The sequence below is a fragment of the Parasteatoda tepidariorum genome, chromosome 5, assembly GCF_982258835.1.
Source record: "Parasteatoda tepidariorum strain Cologne lab strain chromosome 5, Ptep-v5.0, whole genome shotgun sequence".
NCBI lineage: Eukaryota > Metazoa > Arthropoda > Arachnida > Araneae > Theridiidae > Parasteatoda > Parasteatoda tepidariorum.
This window is the reverse complement of record NC_141759.1, coordinates 28619206-28635774: the sequence shown is the minus strand read 5'-3', so window position 1 is coordinate 28635774 and position 16569 is coordinate 28619206. Positions and strand designations below refer to the sequence as shown.

Below are 16569 nucleotides of genomic sequence, written 5' to 3'. Positions count from 1 at the left end.
TACAGCATCAAAGTGCTAAGTCTGATGCAGTTCTTTGACTACTCTCTCTTGTTTGAATGGGCTGAGTTGTGGTGATCAGGCTTAAATGTCAAGACAAGAGTACAATGTTTTAATGAATCTAGTTAACATATATATAAGTAAACATAAAGTCGTGTATACATACACTTTCTTTTTAGCAACTTAGTCATGCATTCTTCACAGACTGAATATTGCCCTGTCAGTTTTAATGAATGCCATCTTTGCTAATACATTCATCTGCGACAACATCAATATCTCAATAAGGTTAAACATTTAAGAAAACAGTTAAATATGTCACCATGGAATCCCTTAGTAAAAAGAGTAAAGGGGACAGAAGTACAGAAGAAATAAGCAAGGTTTGGTTTACATAGTAGTTTTTGACTTAAACATTAACTGTAAAAAATCTTGGAATTTTGAGAAAATAAAAATTATAGATAGAAAAAAATATAAATAGTTTGTAGTAAATGAAAAATTTAATTTCAAATTAAAATCTAAATAAGTTAATTTAAATTGTTATTAATTTGTTAATATGAGTTATATTCTAAAGAAATATAATAATTTTATATGCATTTGAAATAAAAATTAAATTATGTGTACAAATTGTTTTGCACATAAATGTGATACATATAGAATAAAATTTCTTGATTATAGTATGCATGCTCATAATTTATGTAATAGTTTAGACAATCTAAAAGAATAATAAGAGCAGTAATTGTGAACGAAAATGATAAATATTATCTAAAATTCAAAATAAGAATTTTTCTGTTTCTTTACAGATTCATATTTAGAATTTCTTTTTAACATAAGTTTATAATAAAATTGAAACAAAACTATTTTGAATATGATTTAAGAACTCTCCCCTGTTATGAAGAAAATTCAATACAAAAGCTTCCTATCAAAATAAAATTTAATTAATATATTTTCTAGAAAAAAAATCTCTTTGTATTATGTCTCTGAAATAAACGTAAATCAACTCATCATTTAAATTTTAAAAATTTCATTACTAAACTGCGTTGCTAATTTTAGACAATCTAACTAAAGATTTCTGGAAACATGGAAAAACTTTGATAAATGAAAATTTTTTCTTTTGGTTTATGATTTTCAAAAATACATAAATTTTACACATAAAGGAAAACAAACTATGTAATTTAAATTCTAAATCTTTGCATTTTCAGGAAATTTAGTATAATCTCTTAATATTAACAAAATCTCATGATTTTTTAAAATATAATGCTTTTAAAACATACACTTATATTATAAATCTTTAATTAATAAGAATTACCTGTAAATAAAATTTTCATGATGACAAAATGTAAAATCCAGCTCAATCAAATCTAGAAAATGGCTTTGAAAAATAATTTTGTTTATGATATGACAGGAAACTATAGATGCAAAATAACTGATTTCAGTAGTGAGGTAAAAATATCCAAGGCATTTTGAATTAATTGAGCAAATGGTGCAGCTCTTAGCATTCGGAAGAACATTGGAGATAATATAGTAAATTTACAATTAAAAATATGACTTACCTAGCGAATTCGTTTCATTGCTTAATCATTCCGAGTACGTCCAGCTCAAACATTTTCGCCATTTTCAATCACGTTCAAAAAGCGGGCATCCAAGCAGTTGGCGATAGATTTCGTTTGGCAATCACCCATTTCAGCTGATCGCCAAAGTTTAGGGTTATAAGAGGGCGGATTAATATTTTTATCAAATGAAAGTATCAAGCTGCTTGTGTCAAGCTTCACGGAAATTTTGTTTGTTTATATGTATTATTTACATTACACCAGATTGTTTGCCGTTTTAAGTATGAGATTATAACTAGTATCGAATAATTTTTTTTTACTGTGTAGACCATTTTTTGTTTTGAATATAAAAATTTTTTGTGTTTAAAGCATGGGATCAAACGAATTGAAATCGTAAGTTTTCAAATTATTTGACTTAATAACTTGTTAGTTTCACTATTAGCTGTAAGAGATTATTTTCGCTATATAAGGAGAATAATTTTAAAGTTATTGTATGACATTAAAATCAGGAATTCCTGCCATAGTACAGATGTTATATTTATCTGATACGATTTCTAATTAAATTTTTTATTGTATGTCTATGTAATATTAGGCACTTAGCCCTAGGGCCCGTAAAACACTTAGTACCTCAGCACTTCTATTCGGTATCTATATTAGTATAATAGATACTAATATAGATACAGATAATAAATTAAGTAAAAAATCTTCGAAAATCACGGTACTTTTTCAACTTCCTTTAATGGATAAGTACTAATTATTATTCACATTTTATTAATAAATAAATGTGTTATACCATAATAAAAAGTTTATAACTCGCTTAAGAATAAATCTTTGACACATTTTTCTTACTCATCAAATTAAAAATGAATTATAATGGTGCTATCTGAAATTAACCAGCAAAAATTTAATTTAATTTATTAATTTTAACTCAACAGAAAAAAAATGGTCACAGATTGAACTATGTAATTTCTCTTGTAGAAAAGATGGGTACACACAAAAAAAGAAAATGCATATTTATGCGCATTATTATGAATGCATATTTATGAAACATTACTCATGATGCATGAATAATGTATAATTAATCATTTCAAAGCAACCTCAATATCATAGCTGAAAAAATCCTGCTTTGTCATGCAAAGAATGAATCAAAATTTTGCTAAAAAAGCTTCATTAGTTTGTTTCTAAGTAAAAATACTTGTTAACAGGTGAAATTCAACTTTGATTTACAAACTGTCAAAGTGTATTGTCAACCCCTTTGCCCTGCAAATTAAAAAAAAGTCTAATTATTTATATTGTTTATGGAAATTTGTTGGAACAAAAATTTTATCCTGAATATTCAGGAATAAATCTAATACAATGAGCACTAGAAAAGTAAAAATTAAAGCAAATATGAAAATAAAAGTTATAAACACATGATAAAATTGTGCCATATTAAGTTCAGTTAAAAACATAAATTTTTTATTTAAGAAAACAAATTACATTTTTAAGTGTGTTTTGTAACCCTAGAAAGCTGCCAACTTGGTCTATTATCCACAAACAAGTTATAGGATTAAAAAAACTTTACTTTTACTCAGGGTTCGTTGATTTAAATCAGCTTGATTAAAATCACGATTTAAATCATGATTTAAATCAAATGATTTTTTTAAAAAAATCATTGATTTAAATCAACTAATTTTTTTTTATCTATATATATCGATTTTAGAAGTCAAAAAACAGTGTTTTAAATTTTTGATACTTTTATTATTTTCTTTTCTTAGTATTAAAATTTAATTTAAATAAATTGCTGCAGTAATTAATTTTAGTTAACGAAATTACTTTCTTGGTGTGTGTTAAATTCCAACACATTTGAAATTACATTTTTAAAAATGTTTTGATTCTTGAGATTGAAAGTACAGATTAAAGTAAACATTTAATGCTGTCTTAATATAGACTTGCATAGCTGTAGAAAGTAATTAATAAACATTCAAAAAATAATACAAATAATGTTAATTAAAATTCTACCTTTTGAATGAAAAAGCGTGAATTAAAATCTACATCATATTTTATTAGTGGAAAATGCATATTTCTGAAGCTTCAGGTTCTATTAAAAAAAAATTACCCTAATATGCCAAAAACAAAAAGAAAAAAAAGGGCAGATGAATTCAGATGTTTTTTTCCTAATATAGTGTCAATCTTCCCTTTCAAAGTCTATTTGATGCAGTAGGGTTGGGTTATTAACTGGTATTTTTTTCTCATAATGTGTTTACAGTATCTTTGACATTATCTGATTTTCTATAAAGAAATTTTGTGAAAAAAAATTCCAATGAGTACATAGATTTTCCAATTTTTTTTAAGCTTAACTTATCTATTTTGACATAGAATTAAAAAGGAATATTTTAATATAAAAATATATAGATTAAATATTTATTTATTTTTTGATAAAGATGAATGACTACATTTATAAACACAGTCTGCTACATTTATTTTGTTATTTTAAAAATCAAGAGAAAAAAAAGAGAAATCGCAATTTTAAATTAAAGTTGTGATTTGTTAACTGAAACTTTGTTTTAATAGTTAAAATACAGGGGTCTGTCCAAGCCAAATTTACTACGTTTAACGGTACCTTTACAAATTCAACTTTAGGAAAAATGATAGAATAATCACACGAAATACTTTTTCTTAAAATTTTATTTTTGTGTCTCGTAAGAAACGATAAATCCATATTTTTACTATATTTGTGTTGATTTTTTAATGTAATTTTTTATTTTCACAAAATAGTTACCTCTCAGAAAAACCCAGACACACCCCTGAAGTATTCTTTAAATTCTCTATTTCATCTAGTCTTTAAATTTTAATCATGCATTTGTTTCAAAATGGTTGCTTTGCATTCAAAGCCATGTTTTATAATGAAAAATTATTTTAGTTAGAGCTTCTAAAATATTGTTACAATATAGTTTTAATATTAAGTTAATTTGATTAAACATTTATAATTTTTTTAATCATAAATTAAAGTTCTCACAGTGTATATGAATAAAAATCAAAAAAATCTGATTTAAATCAAAAAAATCCGATTTAAATCAAAAAAATCTGATTCTTTTGATTTTTTTTAAAAAAATCAAAAAAATCACGAACCCTGCTTTTACTGCTTAAATCAGCAATTCCCATTTTCTTTTGGCTATGGAACCTTAAATGATAAAGGTTTCTTTGACAGAACTGCAGCTTTATAAATAAAGTTCATTAGCAGATATAAATATATTAATTCGATAAAGTGTATTAACTATTTTGAAAATATGTAATTGTGAAGGATAAATTATTTTTATTGTTTTATCAATATTACTCTTAAAAATATATTTTATGTTAGACAGTTAAATTCACGGGATTAGAGTGCTATCTGAATTTATGGTTAAAAAAGTTATGAAATAGGCTAAATCATGAATTTTGTAAAAGAACTTTTATTAATGTCGAAAATGATTACCACAGAAACATTATGCTTTAATTTTTAAATTTGGTTATTTCATTTTGAATTGAAAATTTTGATTAGAAACACTGCTAGAATTTTTATTAATATATGCTTTTCATAATTTATTAAAATAAAAATAATAAAATTTTACTAATATCTTTTTCATTGGCGTTTTACTTATAATTTAAAATAAATAACAGAAACATTGAATTAATTTTAGATTAGTGATTAGATTTAAATAGAGTGGCTGGTTTCAAAATTCATTACTGGTTATAAAAAAAAAAAAAATAAAAAAAAAAAAATTACTCCTGAGACCCCCTAGATTTCTCCACAGGGTATCTTTTGGGAACCATCAGTTTAGTGGTTTTTAGAATTTTAGGATAGTATTGTGAAATTTATCATACTGTAACATTTTGACCAGATGAAATTCTGCCATAAAATTAAATTATTTAAAACTGTGGTGTGTAATATATTCATTTGTCATGGGTTTGTGGACAAGTATACCATCATTTCAGCTTTATTTCAAATTTTTGTTAAAGAAATCCTTGTGCATTGTCCCAATGACAAAAGCACAATCTAATTTCAGTTAAAATGTTTAGTTCAAGCCGTGAGTGTGAGATACTTAGTCCTAGCATTTTAAAATACACTCCTTTTTTTTATTAATCATTAAACTTAAAATAAATGTGTGATTTACTTACGAAAATGCATATTTGTGACAAATTAATAAAAGTTCATCACTAATATTTCTTTTTTTATGGACTTAAGATTCATAAAAATTGCTTTGAAAAATATAACAAAGTTGGATTTTTCACCAGTACATTATATGTAATTTGTTAATTATGTTGAATTTTTACATGCTATGAGAAAAAGGTTTAGAATTCATATACGCAAAATATATGTTTATTTTTCGTTATAAAAATATGAAATTTTAGGTTTTACTTTAAAAAAAAGAAAGAAAAGGAAAAAAGAGATATCTGATTCTTGTCGAGAGTGCAATAAATTTTTTTCTCTCCCTAGAATCTCTTTAAAGAGGGATTTAATACACTTAATTGTACAGAGAAATTACCTATTTCAACATTGAGAGCAGGATTCATAATTTTTTTCTAAATTAAAATTAAAAATTTTTAAGTTCACAATACAGTATGCTTTCAAATGATTGGTCAAGCAGTAATACTGAAAGCTATGTAAGGAAACAAAAATAAACTGTGTTGAAAAAAATGATTTTTTATGACTTATTTTAATTTATACAGTTAAAAATATAATGACTAATATATAAATCAAAGGAATTATAAGGGAATTTATATAAAACAACTGTCTCAAGAAGTGGGCCACTGAGTCAGACGTCAAATTATAGTGTTAAATTATGAGACATTTTTTTAAATTTTTTTTGCGTAAAAAGCTCATTAATTCTATTTAGCTTAGTTTTTAAAAGTTTGGTAAACATGTTGTTTTAATTTTTGCAAAATTTATAGTGCAGTTCTGCCTTCTTTGTGCATGCATTGCTCTTACAAGTTTTCTCACATCTTTTCTGTCTAATTCAAATTAGAGATATAAGGTGGTTTATCAATAATTTGTGCAACATTATCCAGAAACCATTTAAACGTAGACTTTTCAATCTGCACAGAAGCATCGTGGTGAAACATGAAAAACTGGCCTTCGTTGCATTTTTTTTTAAGATGAAAATATTGTTCTATCAAGTATTAATAGCTTACATCGTTCAAAGGTTGTTTACATATGCTGTATCAACTCTTTCTGCTTGTCTGATTTTGGCCCATACTATATCAGTTTCACCGCCTGCCAAATTATTCCTAGCAAAAAAGTTATTTTTATTATCAATTAAATATCCAAAACCTGAAACTGCTGGTGGAGGCTAGGATAGCCTGGTTGGTAGGGCACTGGACTACCAACCAAGCGATAGTGGGTTCAATCCCCGCTCTCCTAGTAAATGCTGACTGGTGCACCTTAAAATCTGTCGGGTCACAAAGTCCTCCATGTTCCCATAACAAATCAATACCTCTGGAGGTTCTGATCCTGGAGTTCTCTTGTTTTCTGGATAGGGATAAAAATTACAAGGATACGGAGTTGAATATCAGTAGTTGAAAACCCAGAATTGGTTCAGCTGTTCAACGACGGTTTTAAAATTATAAAATAAAAAACTGGCAGGGGATCTATTCTTGTGTCAGACACTATGCACCAGTGCTGCAAAATATTTAAAATCTGAAGTTTCTTCAGAATAGAATCAAAATTTTTTTTGACATAGAAGCAACTACCTATATTTGTAGTTGAAACATTTAGTGTAGAAATTTCGAAAATAATTATCACATTTTGTCGTCAATACTTTCCTGAAAAGTGTTATTTTTTTCTTTCTCAATTTAAGATATTAGGCTATAAAAAGTAAATTGAGTGATTAGAGACACCCCTTGGAGCTAAAGGCTATTTTATAAAAATAGTTTTGTAAATTGGGGAAAAAATTGGATTATAATTTTAACATAATAGTAGGTTTCATTTAATGTGCATTTTTATCATTGAGTATTGTGAATGATCTCATATTTTTCTTTATACATTCTAAAACTGTACCACAAAAAGAGTTTTCAATGCCAGACCAGTAAGTACACAAAAAAGAGGCAGGCCGAATTTTAAATGGATCGATGGCCTAGAAAAATACCTTTTGGTCTTAAAAGCTAAAAACTGAAAAATACTAACAGGAAAAAGGTTAGCCTGGAAAAAAATTCTTGAGGCCCTACCCTGGGCTGTCAAGTCATTGATGATGATACCATTGTAAAATAACAAAAATAGTGTTGGGCATTTATGATCTGCATCACGGGGTAGGGGATATAAGGAGGATAAACTTTAATGTCGCTATCTAGACAAGTGAGTTATTGTTTCCAATTTTTTTTTTGTGTATGCTGAATCGAGTGAAAAAAAAACCCTAAATCGATAGGATTAATCATTAAGAAATCATTTAAGTTTTATGTATAAAAATATTAATTTATTGTATTAACTAATTTGTATGAGATTTCTGTTTTGTTTGAGATTGCTGTTTTCATTCTTAACCTGAGCTCATAATTTTTGCTGAATCTAACGAGACTAAAAAAATGAATTGGACTAGTGGGTAAAAAGTTTTTATTTATAAAATGTATTATATTTGTTGTGTATGCATAAATGTCTTTATGTATTACATTTAAAATAGTTACTATACTGTTCGAATTAATTGGGACAAATGAAAAAAAAAGTGATTTATTGAAACTTTAGCTTTTAATCATTACATACCTTAAGTTACATTGATACATGTCTGTATTAATATGAAGTATGTCCTCCTTTAGCAGATATGACTTCAAGAACACGTTTTGGCATTGGTTCCACTACAGTAGCGTACATGTTCTTGACTTCATCGTCGTGGAACCTTACTTGAATAGCACTTTTTATCACTTGTTCTGCTGTCGTGCAATTCATCTTGGCTAAGCGATTCTTTAGAATATGCCACAGGTTCTCAATGGGATTTAGGTCTGGTGAATTACCAGGCGAATCAAGCACTTTTATTTTGTTTTCTCGCATAAAATTCTGGACCAGTTTGGAATTGTGACAAGGGGCCAATTCATGTTGAATTGTTCCGTCGAATGTTTCCATGAATGGAACAATCCTACCATGTAATATATCGATGTATTTGGCTGAATTCATCATGCCTTTTAGAGGCACTAAGCTTCTAGTGCTATTTGCTGTGAAGAAACCCCAAAACATTTGTTTAGAAGGGTGTTTTACAGTCTGTTGGATATGATCTGGTCTCAGACTTTCGCCTTCACTTCGCCTAACTACACTTGATTTGTGTCCCTGCACAAATAAATGTGTTTCATCACTGAAAACCATTTTCTTCCAGTCATTTACAGTCGATTTTTGGAATTTTCTGGCCCATGCTAAACGTTTTTTCATCATTTTCTGAGTTAGAAATTGTTTTTTGCTTGGTCTTTCTGCCTTATGTCCAACTTCTAGAAGCCTTTTTCGTATAGTTGATGTACTCACATCAACACCACAATCCAATAAATCCCTTCGGAGGTCTGTGCTCGTCTTTCTTGGACTAATTTTACTATTTCTTATTCGACTTTTATTAGTTCTTGGAGTAGTTTTCCGTTTGCGTCCACATTTTCCCTTTCTTTTTGGAGAGGATGAGCCGGAATCTTGAAATGTTCTAAGAATTCTGGAAACACTAGATTTCCCTACACCAACTGCTGTAGCGATGTCTCTTACAGTCATAGATGTGTGTTCATTAAGAGCGATAATTTTAGAGCGCTTCCTCGGACTAATATCCATCTTTTATAAGCACATAACTTGTGTAAGACTAAACTCAAAATTATAACCACCAGTTTCCACACTGAAATGCTCACAACTGAACTACAAATATACTAAAACCAGTCAGACGAGTAAATTATAGTGAAGGTCTATCCGTCACCGCAGCTAAAGGCAGATATAACTGGTTTGAAGCGGTTCGGGACATCACTGGCAATCCCATACCAACTCGAATGAGAAAATCTTGCTTGTCCCAATTAATTCGAACACTATAGTATGTACTGATGCTGTTAATTTACAAGCCTTATATTAGACAAGTAGCATAATGTCATATGTATTTTTGTCTCTTAGTCTCATAAAATCTATGTTAAGTCAATAGAATCAATAGTTTAAGGAGTTATAAAGGTTTCATGCATGAAATTATAATTTTTGACTTTATATCATTTTAAGTATAAACCTCTCTTAACTTCAATACTATTAGTTCTATCAACTTAGTTTTAATTTTACGAGATTCTGCATAAAAAATACATATGAAATTATGCCTCACTTGTCTAGATAGCAATGTCTGATGGGTAAATAAGTTATTAGTAAAAAAGTGTAGTTTTTACTTATGAGACTTTTATAACTTCCATAACTTCTAAACTATTGACTCTATTGATTTGGTTTTAAACTCAGTCAATTTACGTTGCACATTGGTTTGATCTTATTCGCAAAACATTACTTGCAATGCATCATATCGCTAGTCTATGTAGCAGTGTCAGATGTGTATATAGGTATAGATTCAACACTCTGTTTTTTATGTATTAACTTCGTAATTTTTGATCACAATATTTAAGATAACAACTTGGATTTAATCTCGTCTTATTTAGTAAAAAATAAATAACAAAAAGTACACGGGGGACAATACCTCACTTGCCTAGATAGCAGTGTTTAAGTTTCCCCATTACTCCTTTTTCCCCGCACCAAAATGTTTTTTGTAGCAGCAGTAAAGGTAATATATTAATATTTTTTGAATAAGAATTGAAAGAATTTTGACCACCTTACATTTACATAGCAAATGCAACAAAGATCTGATTAAATATTGTTTATATTTTATAAATCTGATTAAAGTTTTATAAAAGTTCCATTTATTTTAAAAAATGTTTGTGTAAAAGTTCACAACCACTAAAAATAAAATATTTCACAGAAACTTCAAATATTTGAGGTTATGCCCATTTCTTCTCGCCCTTTCCTGTCTTAAGACTCCAGGAGTCCACAATTGCTTTGCTTATTCTACAAGAAATCCCTGTAATCACAAAACTGCGCATATGCTGGAGGATAGTGGCAGTGGAAAATCCTTATAAATTTACAGTGGTCTGTTTAGAAGAAATTTGGATCCGTTAACGGACCCTTCACAAAATATCTTTTCATAAAAACGGACCCTTCACAAAATAATTTATCTTTAAATCGAACCCTTCACAAATTTGTTTATCTTTATTATTGTTTTGTTAATCGAATAAACCCTTCCCAGGAAGGAGGGGTAAGAAAGACAGGTGTAAACGAACTAAGTTTTGTCTTCGGCAGACGCTTCTTCCTTTATTCGTCCGAAATGAATATCCTGCTTTCAGCAGTATAGGCTAAATACCAAATATTTGTATGTTGCATCTCTAATTTAGTAGTAGCAATTGCTGTTTATTTTCTAAAATTTTAATTTTTTTAATTATAATTTTACAGTGTTGAGCATGATCTTGTAGGTCTTTACAGTTTAAAAACTCCTTGAAAAAGTTTTTTGCAATAACAGGACCCTATTTGCACAAATTTACAAAAGCAGGACCCTGGTTGGAAGAATGTGACTTCACGTTTATTTTATATTCACAACTTACGAGTAATTTTTTCATAATTTTTCAAAAACGGACCTTTCGCAAAATGTCTGAACAGACCCCTGATTCAATCACAGAAATGGTCACAGCTCGCTTGCTGACAAGTAGAAAAAAAGAAGTACTTTATAACTACTTTTTGAAAAAATAATTATAAGTTTCAGATTATTTTCCAACCTTAAAATGCATTTGTAAACAAAATTTCAACTCGATTTGGGAATTCGGAATGGCGCTTGAAAAGACATGTAATATTCTTTCATACTTGACTTACATGTTTTTATTCTCACTGATGGGAGAGAAAAATATTTTTCTATTTCACTAATGTTTATTTTCAGTATATTATAGTAGACTTTTCTTTATTTTATTTTATTTTTTTCTGCATCCTTTTACCGAAAAAAATTATTACAATTCTTAGGTGTTAAAAATCGAGGAAATATTTTAACAATGTTTCAAATTGTGTGAAAAAAAGAAAGAATTTTTTTTTTTTTACTGAACGCATTGAAAAATTTAATTTAAACGATTGAGCTCGCTAATAATAATTATCAGATTTAAGTAATTTAAATGAATATCGGAGCGAGGCATGATTGATTAAAGGCAAAATATATGCAAAATACATTCTAAAAAATATAGTTGTATGTAAAAAGATGCCTATGCATATAATATTGGATTTATATACAAGTATTAAGCAACTTTAATAAAAATAAAATTATTGGATAAAAGTTAGAAATTTTTCATACATTTATTTTGCTCATTATTTTAGATAAATTTTTGATTTTCATTACATCGTATCGATGTACACACGTTCTCCATGTAACGCAAATGCGGGTTAGTTCCATCAAGATGTACTCCATGAAGGTAAATTTCCCCTAATACTTGATGCAGGAGTTCCATTGTCTTCTGGATTGGGTTCAACGGAGTTGAACATTAGTAGTCGTAAACCCCAGAAATTGGGTCGGTTGTTCAATGACGGTTATAAAATAAAATATAACCCTTCTATAGAGGATCAAAATTGTGATATCTTGTCTTTTAAGTATGACTTCTCAAACCATCGCCAACAGCTAATTGTGCACCATTAGTGCGATATAAGTAAAGTACTACTACTACAGGGCTGATTGTGCTCCGGAAAAAATCAGGATTTCCGGATTTTTCGCTGACAGTGATCCGGAAGTTTCCGGAGATCGAAGGTCCAGGCGTTTCAAAAAATCATTGATTACAGAAGTTTCCGGAAATCAAAATTTCAAAGGTGGAACTTGACCACTGTTTATTTTATTTGTTTGTAAGGGAGAGCCAGATACTTTATAAGCTTATATTTATGATTAATATTCAATTTTTATCAGTAAATAGTTATTATAATCATAAACTCAAGAAAGAAAGGCGCATTTGTAAATTTTAATTACTTCTCCAGGTCATCATAGGTATGTGATGTGTAAAAGTTTAAATATATCTTAAGTAAACTAAGAAATATTGAGAAAAAGGAAAAAAAACTTTGTTTAAATTTTTTTCTAATTTTTCTATTTAAAAAGTTTTTTTTTTAACTCAAGAAATTTTCCGGAATTTTGACTTGGGCTCACAATCATCCCTGACTACTACCTCTACTGCTACAAAATCATAAACTAGCTACACAGTTGCGGAGTAAAGAAGAATCTGTATTTTTTTTTTTGCCTGAAAGTAAGATACGACGTGCAATGATTGTAAATTTCTTTTGTAATTGTTAGTTATATTTAAATTATTTTTGGATTTAATGTCTTACAAGCCTCTTCCGTCACTAAATTATGAAAAAAAAAATCTAGTGAACATTTCTGTATGTATAATGTAACTAATAGCTCAAATACTTAACAACTATTCTGTGTGTCATGCCCTTTCGACTCATAATTCCGGATTAATAAAAAGTAATCATAATAATCAGGCATTGTAAAGGATTTTAGCAATAACCAGTGGGTATTGTAAATGGTAATCTATCTTTCTGTTTAAAATTTGTTGGAACTGTTATTTCTTATTATGTTATGGCCTTTCTTATTTTATTTTATTTTGCAGATGTATTTTATCTCAACTTAAAAGAAGAAATTTCAAAGAACACAGTTTCCAAGAACTCATTCAGTACAGTAATAAGTTATTGGAATCCTTAGATTATTTGAAAAAAGAGACTCGAAAAATACAAACAGAGTCCATTCCTCTTGAAAGTTTGCGCCACCCAGAAGGTTCTAAGTTAGAGGATTCAAATTTACTTGCAAAGTACCACGGCTTACAAGAGGAACTGAAACAATGCCATATTAAAATTTCTGAGTTTGCGCAGCAAGTTTTAGAATTAAAAAATGTGGTGGACGAAAAAAATAGTTCGCTATGTAAGCTAAATAATGAATTAGAAAATACTCGAACAGAGCTTAAAACTAGCAATGAAATTAATGAAAAGTATCTGAGGCAACTGACAAATATGAAATCTGTTTTACAAGACAAAATTGATGAATTCGATGCCTTGAATATCACATTTTCGAGTGTTGAAAATAAAAACAACGATTTGGAAATAGAAATGAAAAAGTTAAAAGAAGAAATTCTGTCACTGAAGAGTCTTGGTAGAAGTTCTGGTAGTTCTGAAAGCCTTAGATCAGCTTCTATTACGTCTGCCTTGATGTCTGCAGCAAACGATATTAGTGTTGGTAAATCAGCTAGAAACGAAGCAGCTGAAAAAAGAGAATCTTCATCACCAAAGTCAAAACCTAGACAACATTTTACTTCAACATTGCCTTCAAAAGTAAAGCACGATTTAATCGCGCACGACAGCGAAGTAAACGCTGTTGTATGGTTGCCAAAAATGTCGTGTTTTTTAACTGGTGGATCAGATCGCAAGGTTAAGTTTTGGGAAATGTGCGATAGTGGCATCGAATTGCGAGAAAATATTCGTGGCTGTAATTCTTCCATTCTTTCCATTGATGTTGATCCAGAAGCAAATTTATTGTTATGCGCATCTTCTGATTTTGCTAGTCGTGTATGGACAATGTGGGATTTCATGATACGGCATACTTTAACTGGACACAGTGGTAAAGTTACTTCTTCGAAATTTATGAGTGAAACTAACAGAATTGTATCTGGCAGCTCTGATCAGACGTTAAAATTATGGGACTTGCGTCAAAGAGTTTGTATTGTGACCTACGGCACTAATGCTCCTGTAAATGACGTAATAAGCAGACCCAGCAATTTTGTGATTAGTGGTCACACGGACAAGAAAATACGCGTTTGGGATCCTCGTGTTGGAAATGAGATTACTCACCTAGCATGTTCGAAAGCTGTGACGTCTTTGGATTTATCCAGAAATGGCTATCTACTTCTAGCTTCAGAGCGTGGCGAATGCTTGAAACTATTCGATTTAAGAGTTTTTAAAGAGACTTTTTCTTTGCAAGAACCTGGTTTTGAGATTGCCTGCGATTTAACTCGCGCTAAATTCAGCCCTGATTACAAATATTGTTGTTGCGGTTCTAAGAACGGTTCTATTTATTTGTGGAATGTGGCATCTGGTAAACTTGAAAAACAATTAAAAGGTCATAACTCTAGTGTAACATCATGCTGTTGGAGTTCTTGTGGCTCATATTTAGCAAGCTGTGATAAAAATCGACATTGCCTTATATGGAGCTGATAAATGAATATTTTTAGTTAAAAATTATGCCTGAATGTTAATTTTCATTTCTTAATGTATATTCTGATTGCAATTTGTACATTTTATTTAATAACTAAATGCATTGCAATAAAAAACTACACCTTTCTTTAACAATAGTAAATATATTTCTTTTTTAAACGCTCTGTATTACTTCATATTTTGCTAAACACAAAAAAATTACAGTGGACTTTACAAGTAAGTTTATGAACTTAATTGTGAATTTGAATGTGTTAATATATATTTCCTTGCTCTGCTTGCATCATCAAATAATGAAGTAAGAATCTATACTGGCTAGAACTTCGATTGCAAAAAAAAAGTTTCTAATATGATGTCAGACATTGACTTCCAGTTTTTGACATTTTCTATGAACTCCGAAATTGAACATGAAAAATCTCCGAATAGCTCTAGATTCTATAGCCTTTAGAATTATTAGATGGCGAATAAGTTATGTCAGAAAAACCTAAAATTTCTTTTGATTTCTATTAAATTAAGTACGATGTAATAAGCCAGATAAGTCAAAAATTCTTACAAATCAAAATTTTTTCGATGTAATAATAATGATAAAATTATCCAAATTTTAATTTGAATATGATAATATTTTTATTACATCTCAATTTTTTTTAATTTATGAAATTTTTTTTTAATCTCAACTTTTGATGAGTAATTAAAGGCCTTCCATGAAGCAGCGCTATTTTTTGTGGGCAAAATAATATTGAGCACATTATGAACATCTGAAAAAAGAGTATGTTTTTGAACTTAGCCCTTAAGTTAGTGCCTAGTTTAGTTCACATTTTGAAGGGGGAAAATTCACTAAGAAATATTTGAATTTTATTATAAATATATATATTTTAATTGTATTTGCACATTATCTGGCATTATAACCAATCAAATCGATATTAAAAAGTTTGGCGTATTAACATACACGCACCGCAATCAAATTCTACAATCAATAACAACCGTTAAAAAATCAGTTACAAAGAGTGTAAATATTTGGTGTCCCAAAGTACATATCTAGGCGAGAAAGAAACAAAGACGATAACGAAATCTGTCGAATCACAAAGAAGAAGGCTGGAATGAAACTATTAAAGCCGGTTTGGTTGTCTGATGAAACTTTCTAATGATTTACACTTAACACGTTTTTGTTCCTACAAGCAATAAAAACTGGTTTTGATATTTGCAGTAGTGTCTTCTTCCAGGGCTAAAGAGAATAGAAGGGCTGGTTCACTCCTTTGAAGTATCTCTTGCCGCGCCGATCCTCCGACGTCACTCTAGTGACGTCACTTTGGCGCAAAGCTCGCACTTTTACTTCAAGAACGGAGCGTTTGGCCTTACTAGCTCTAACTAATATTGGATCATTTTTTTTTGCGACATATTCTAAGACATTTGTTATTTTCTATAATGACTTTCCTCAGTTTTTGCAGTGAATTTACAAGAATTTAAAACTATTATCGAAATGCCAGTTTGCGCGATTGCAACTTGCAAAAATTCTGATATAAAAACAAAAGGAAAAAGTATAATTTTTCGCGTGTTCCCTAAAGTAAATGAACAACTAGGTAAAGAATGGATTCCGAAATGACACAATTAATATAAAACAGCAATACGTTTATTCTGTCGTAAAGAACTTTTATAAAAATTCATTATCTAAATAGAAACTACCTCGTTACATAAAGAAAGGCAGGTGAAAAGAATTAAAAAATAGATAAAGTCAAAGAAAATTAAAATGTAAATAAAAAGTATAAATAAAATATATAGTATATAGTTGAAATTCTCCTAATTTCATAACATATTTTTTAATGTAGTTAT

The 16569-nt window shown here is 29.1% G+C and overlaps 1 protein-coding gene across 1 annotated transcript; it reads left to right on the top strand.

The window, feature by feature from the left end:
* The first annotated feature begins 1694 nt into the window (after positions 1 to 1694).
* LOC107448187 (autophagy-related protein 16-1) lies at positions 1695 to 14882 on the top strand. The gene is made up of 2 exons (XM_016063302.4): positions 1695 to 1934; positions 13152 to 14882. Exons 1-2 carry the CDS (start codon positions 1912 to 1914, stop codon positions 14743 to 14745), a joined length of 1617 nt encoding a protein of 538 aa, XP_015918788.2. The 5' UTR covers positions 1695 to 1911; the 3' UTR covers positions 14746 to 14882.
* The last annotated feature ends 1687 nt before the right edge of the window (positions 14883 to 16569 follow it).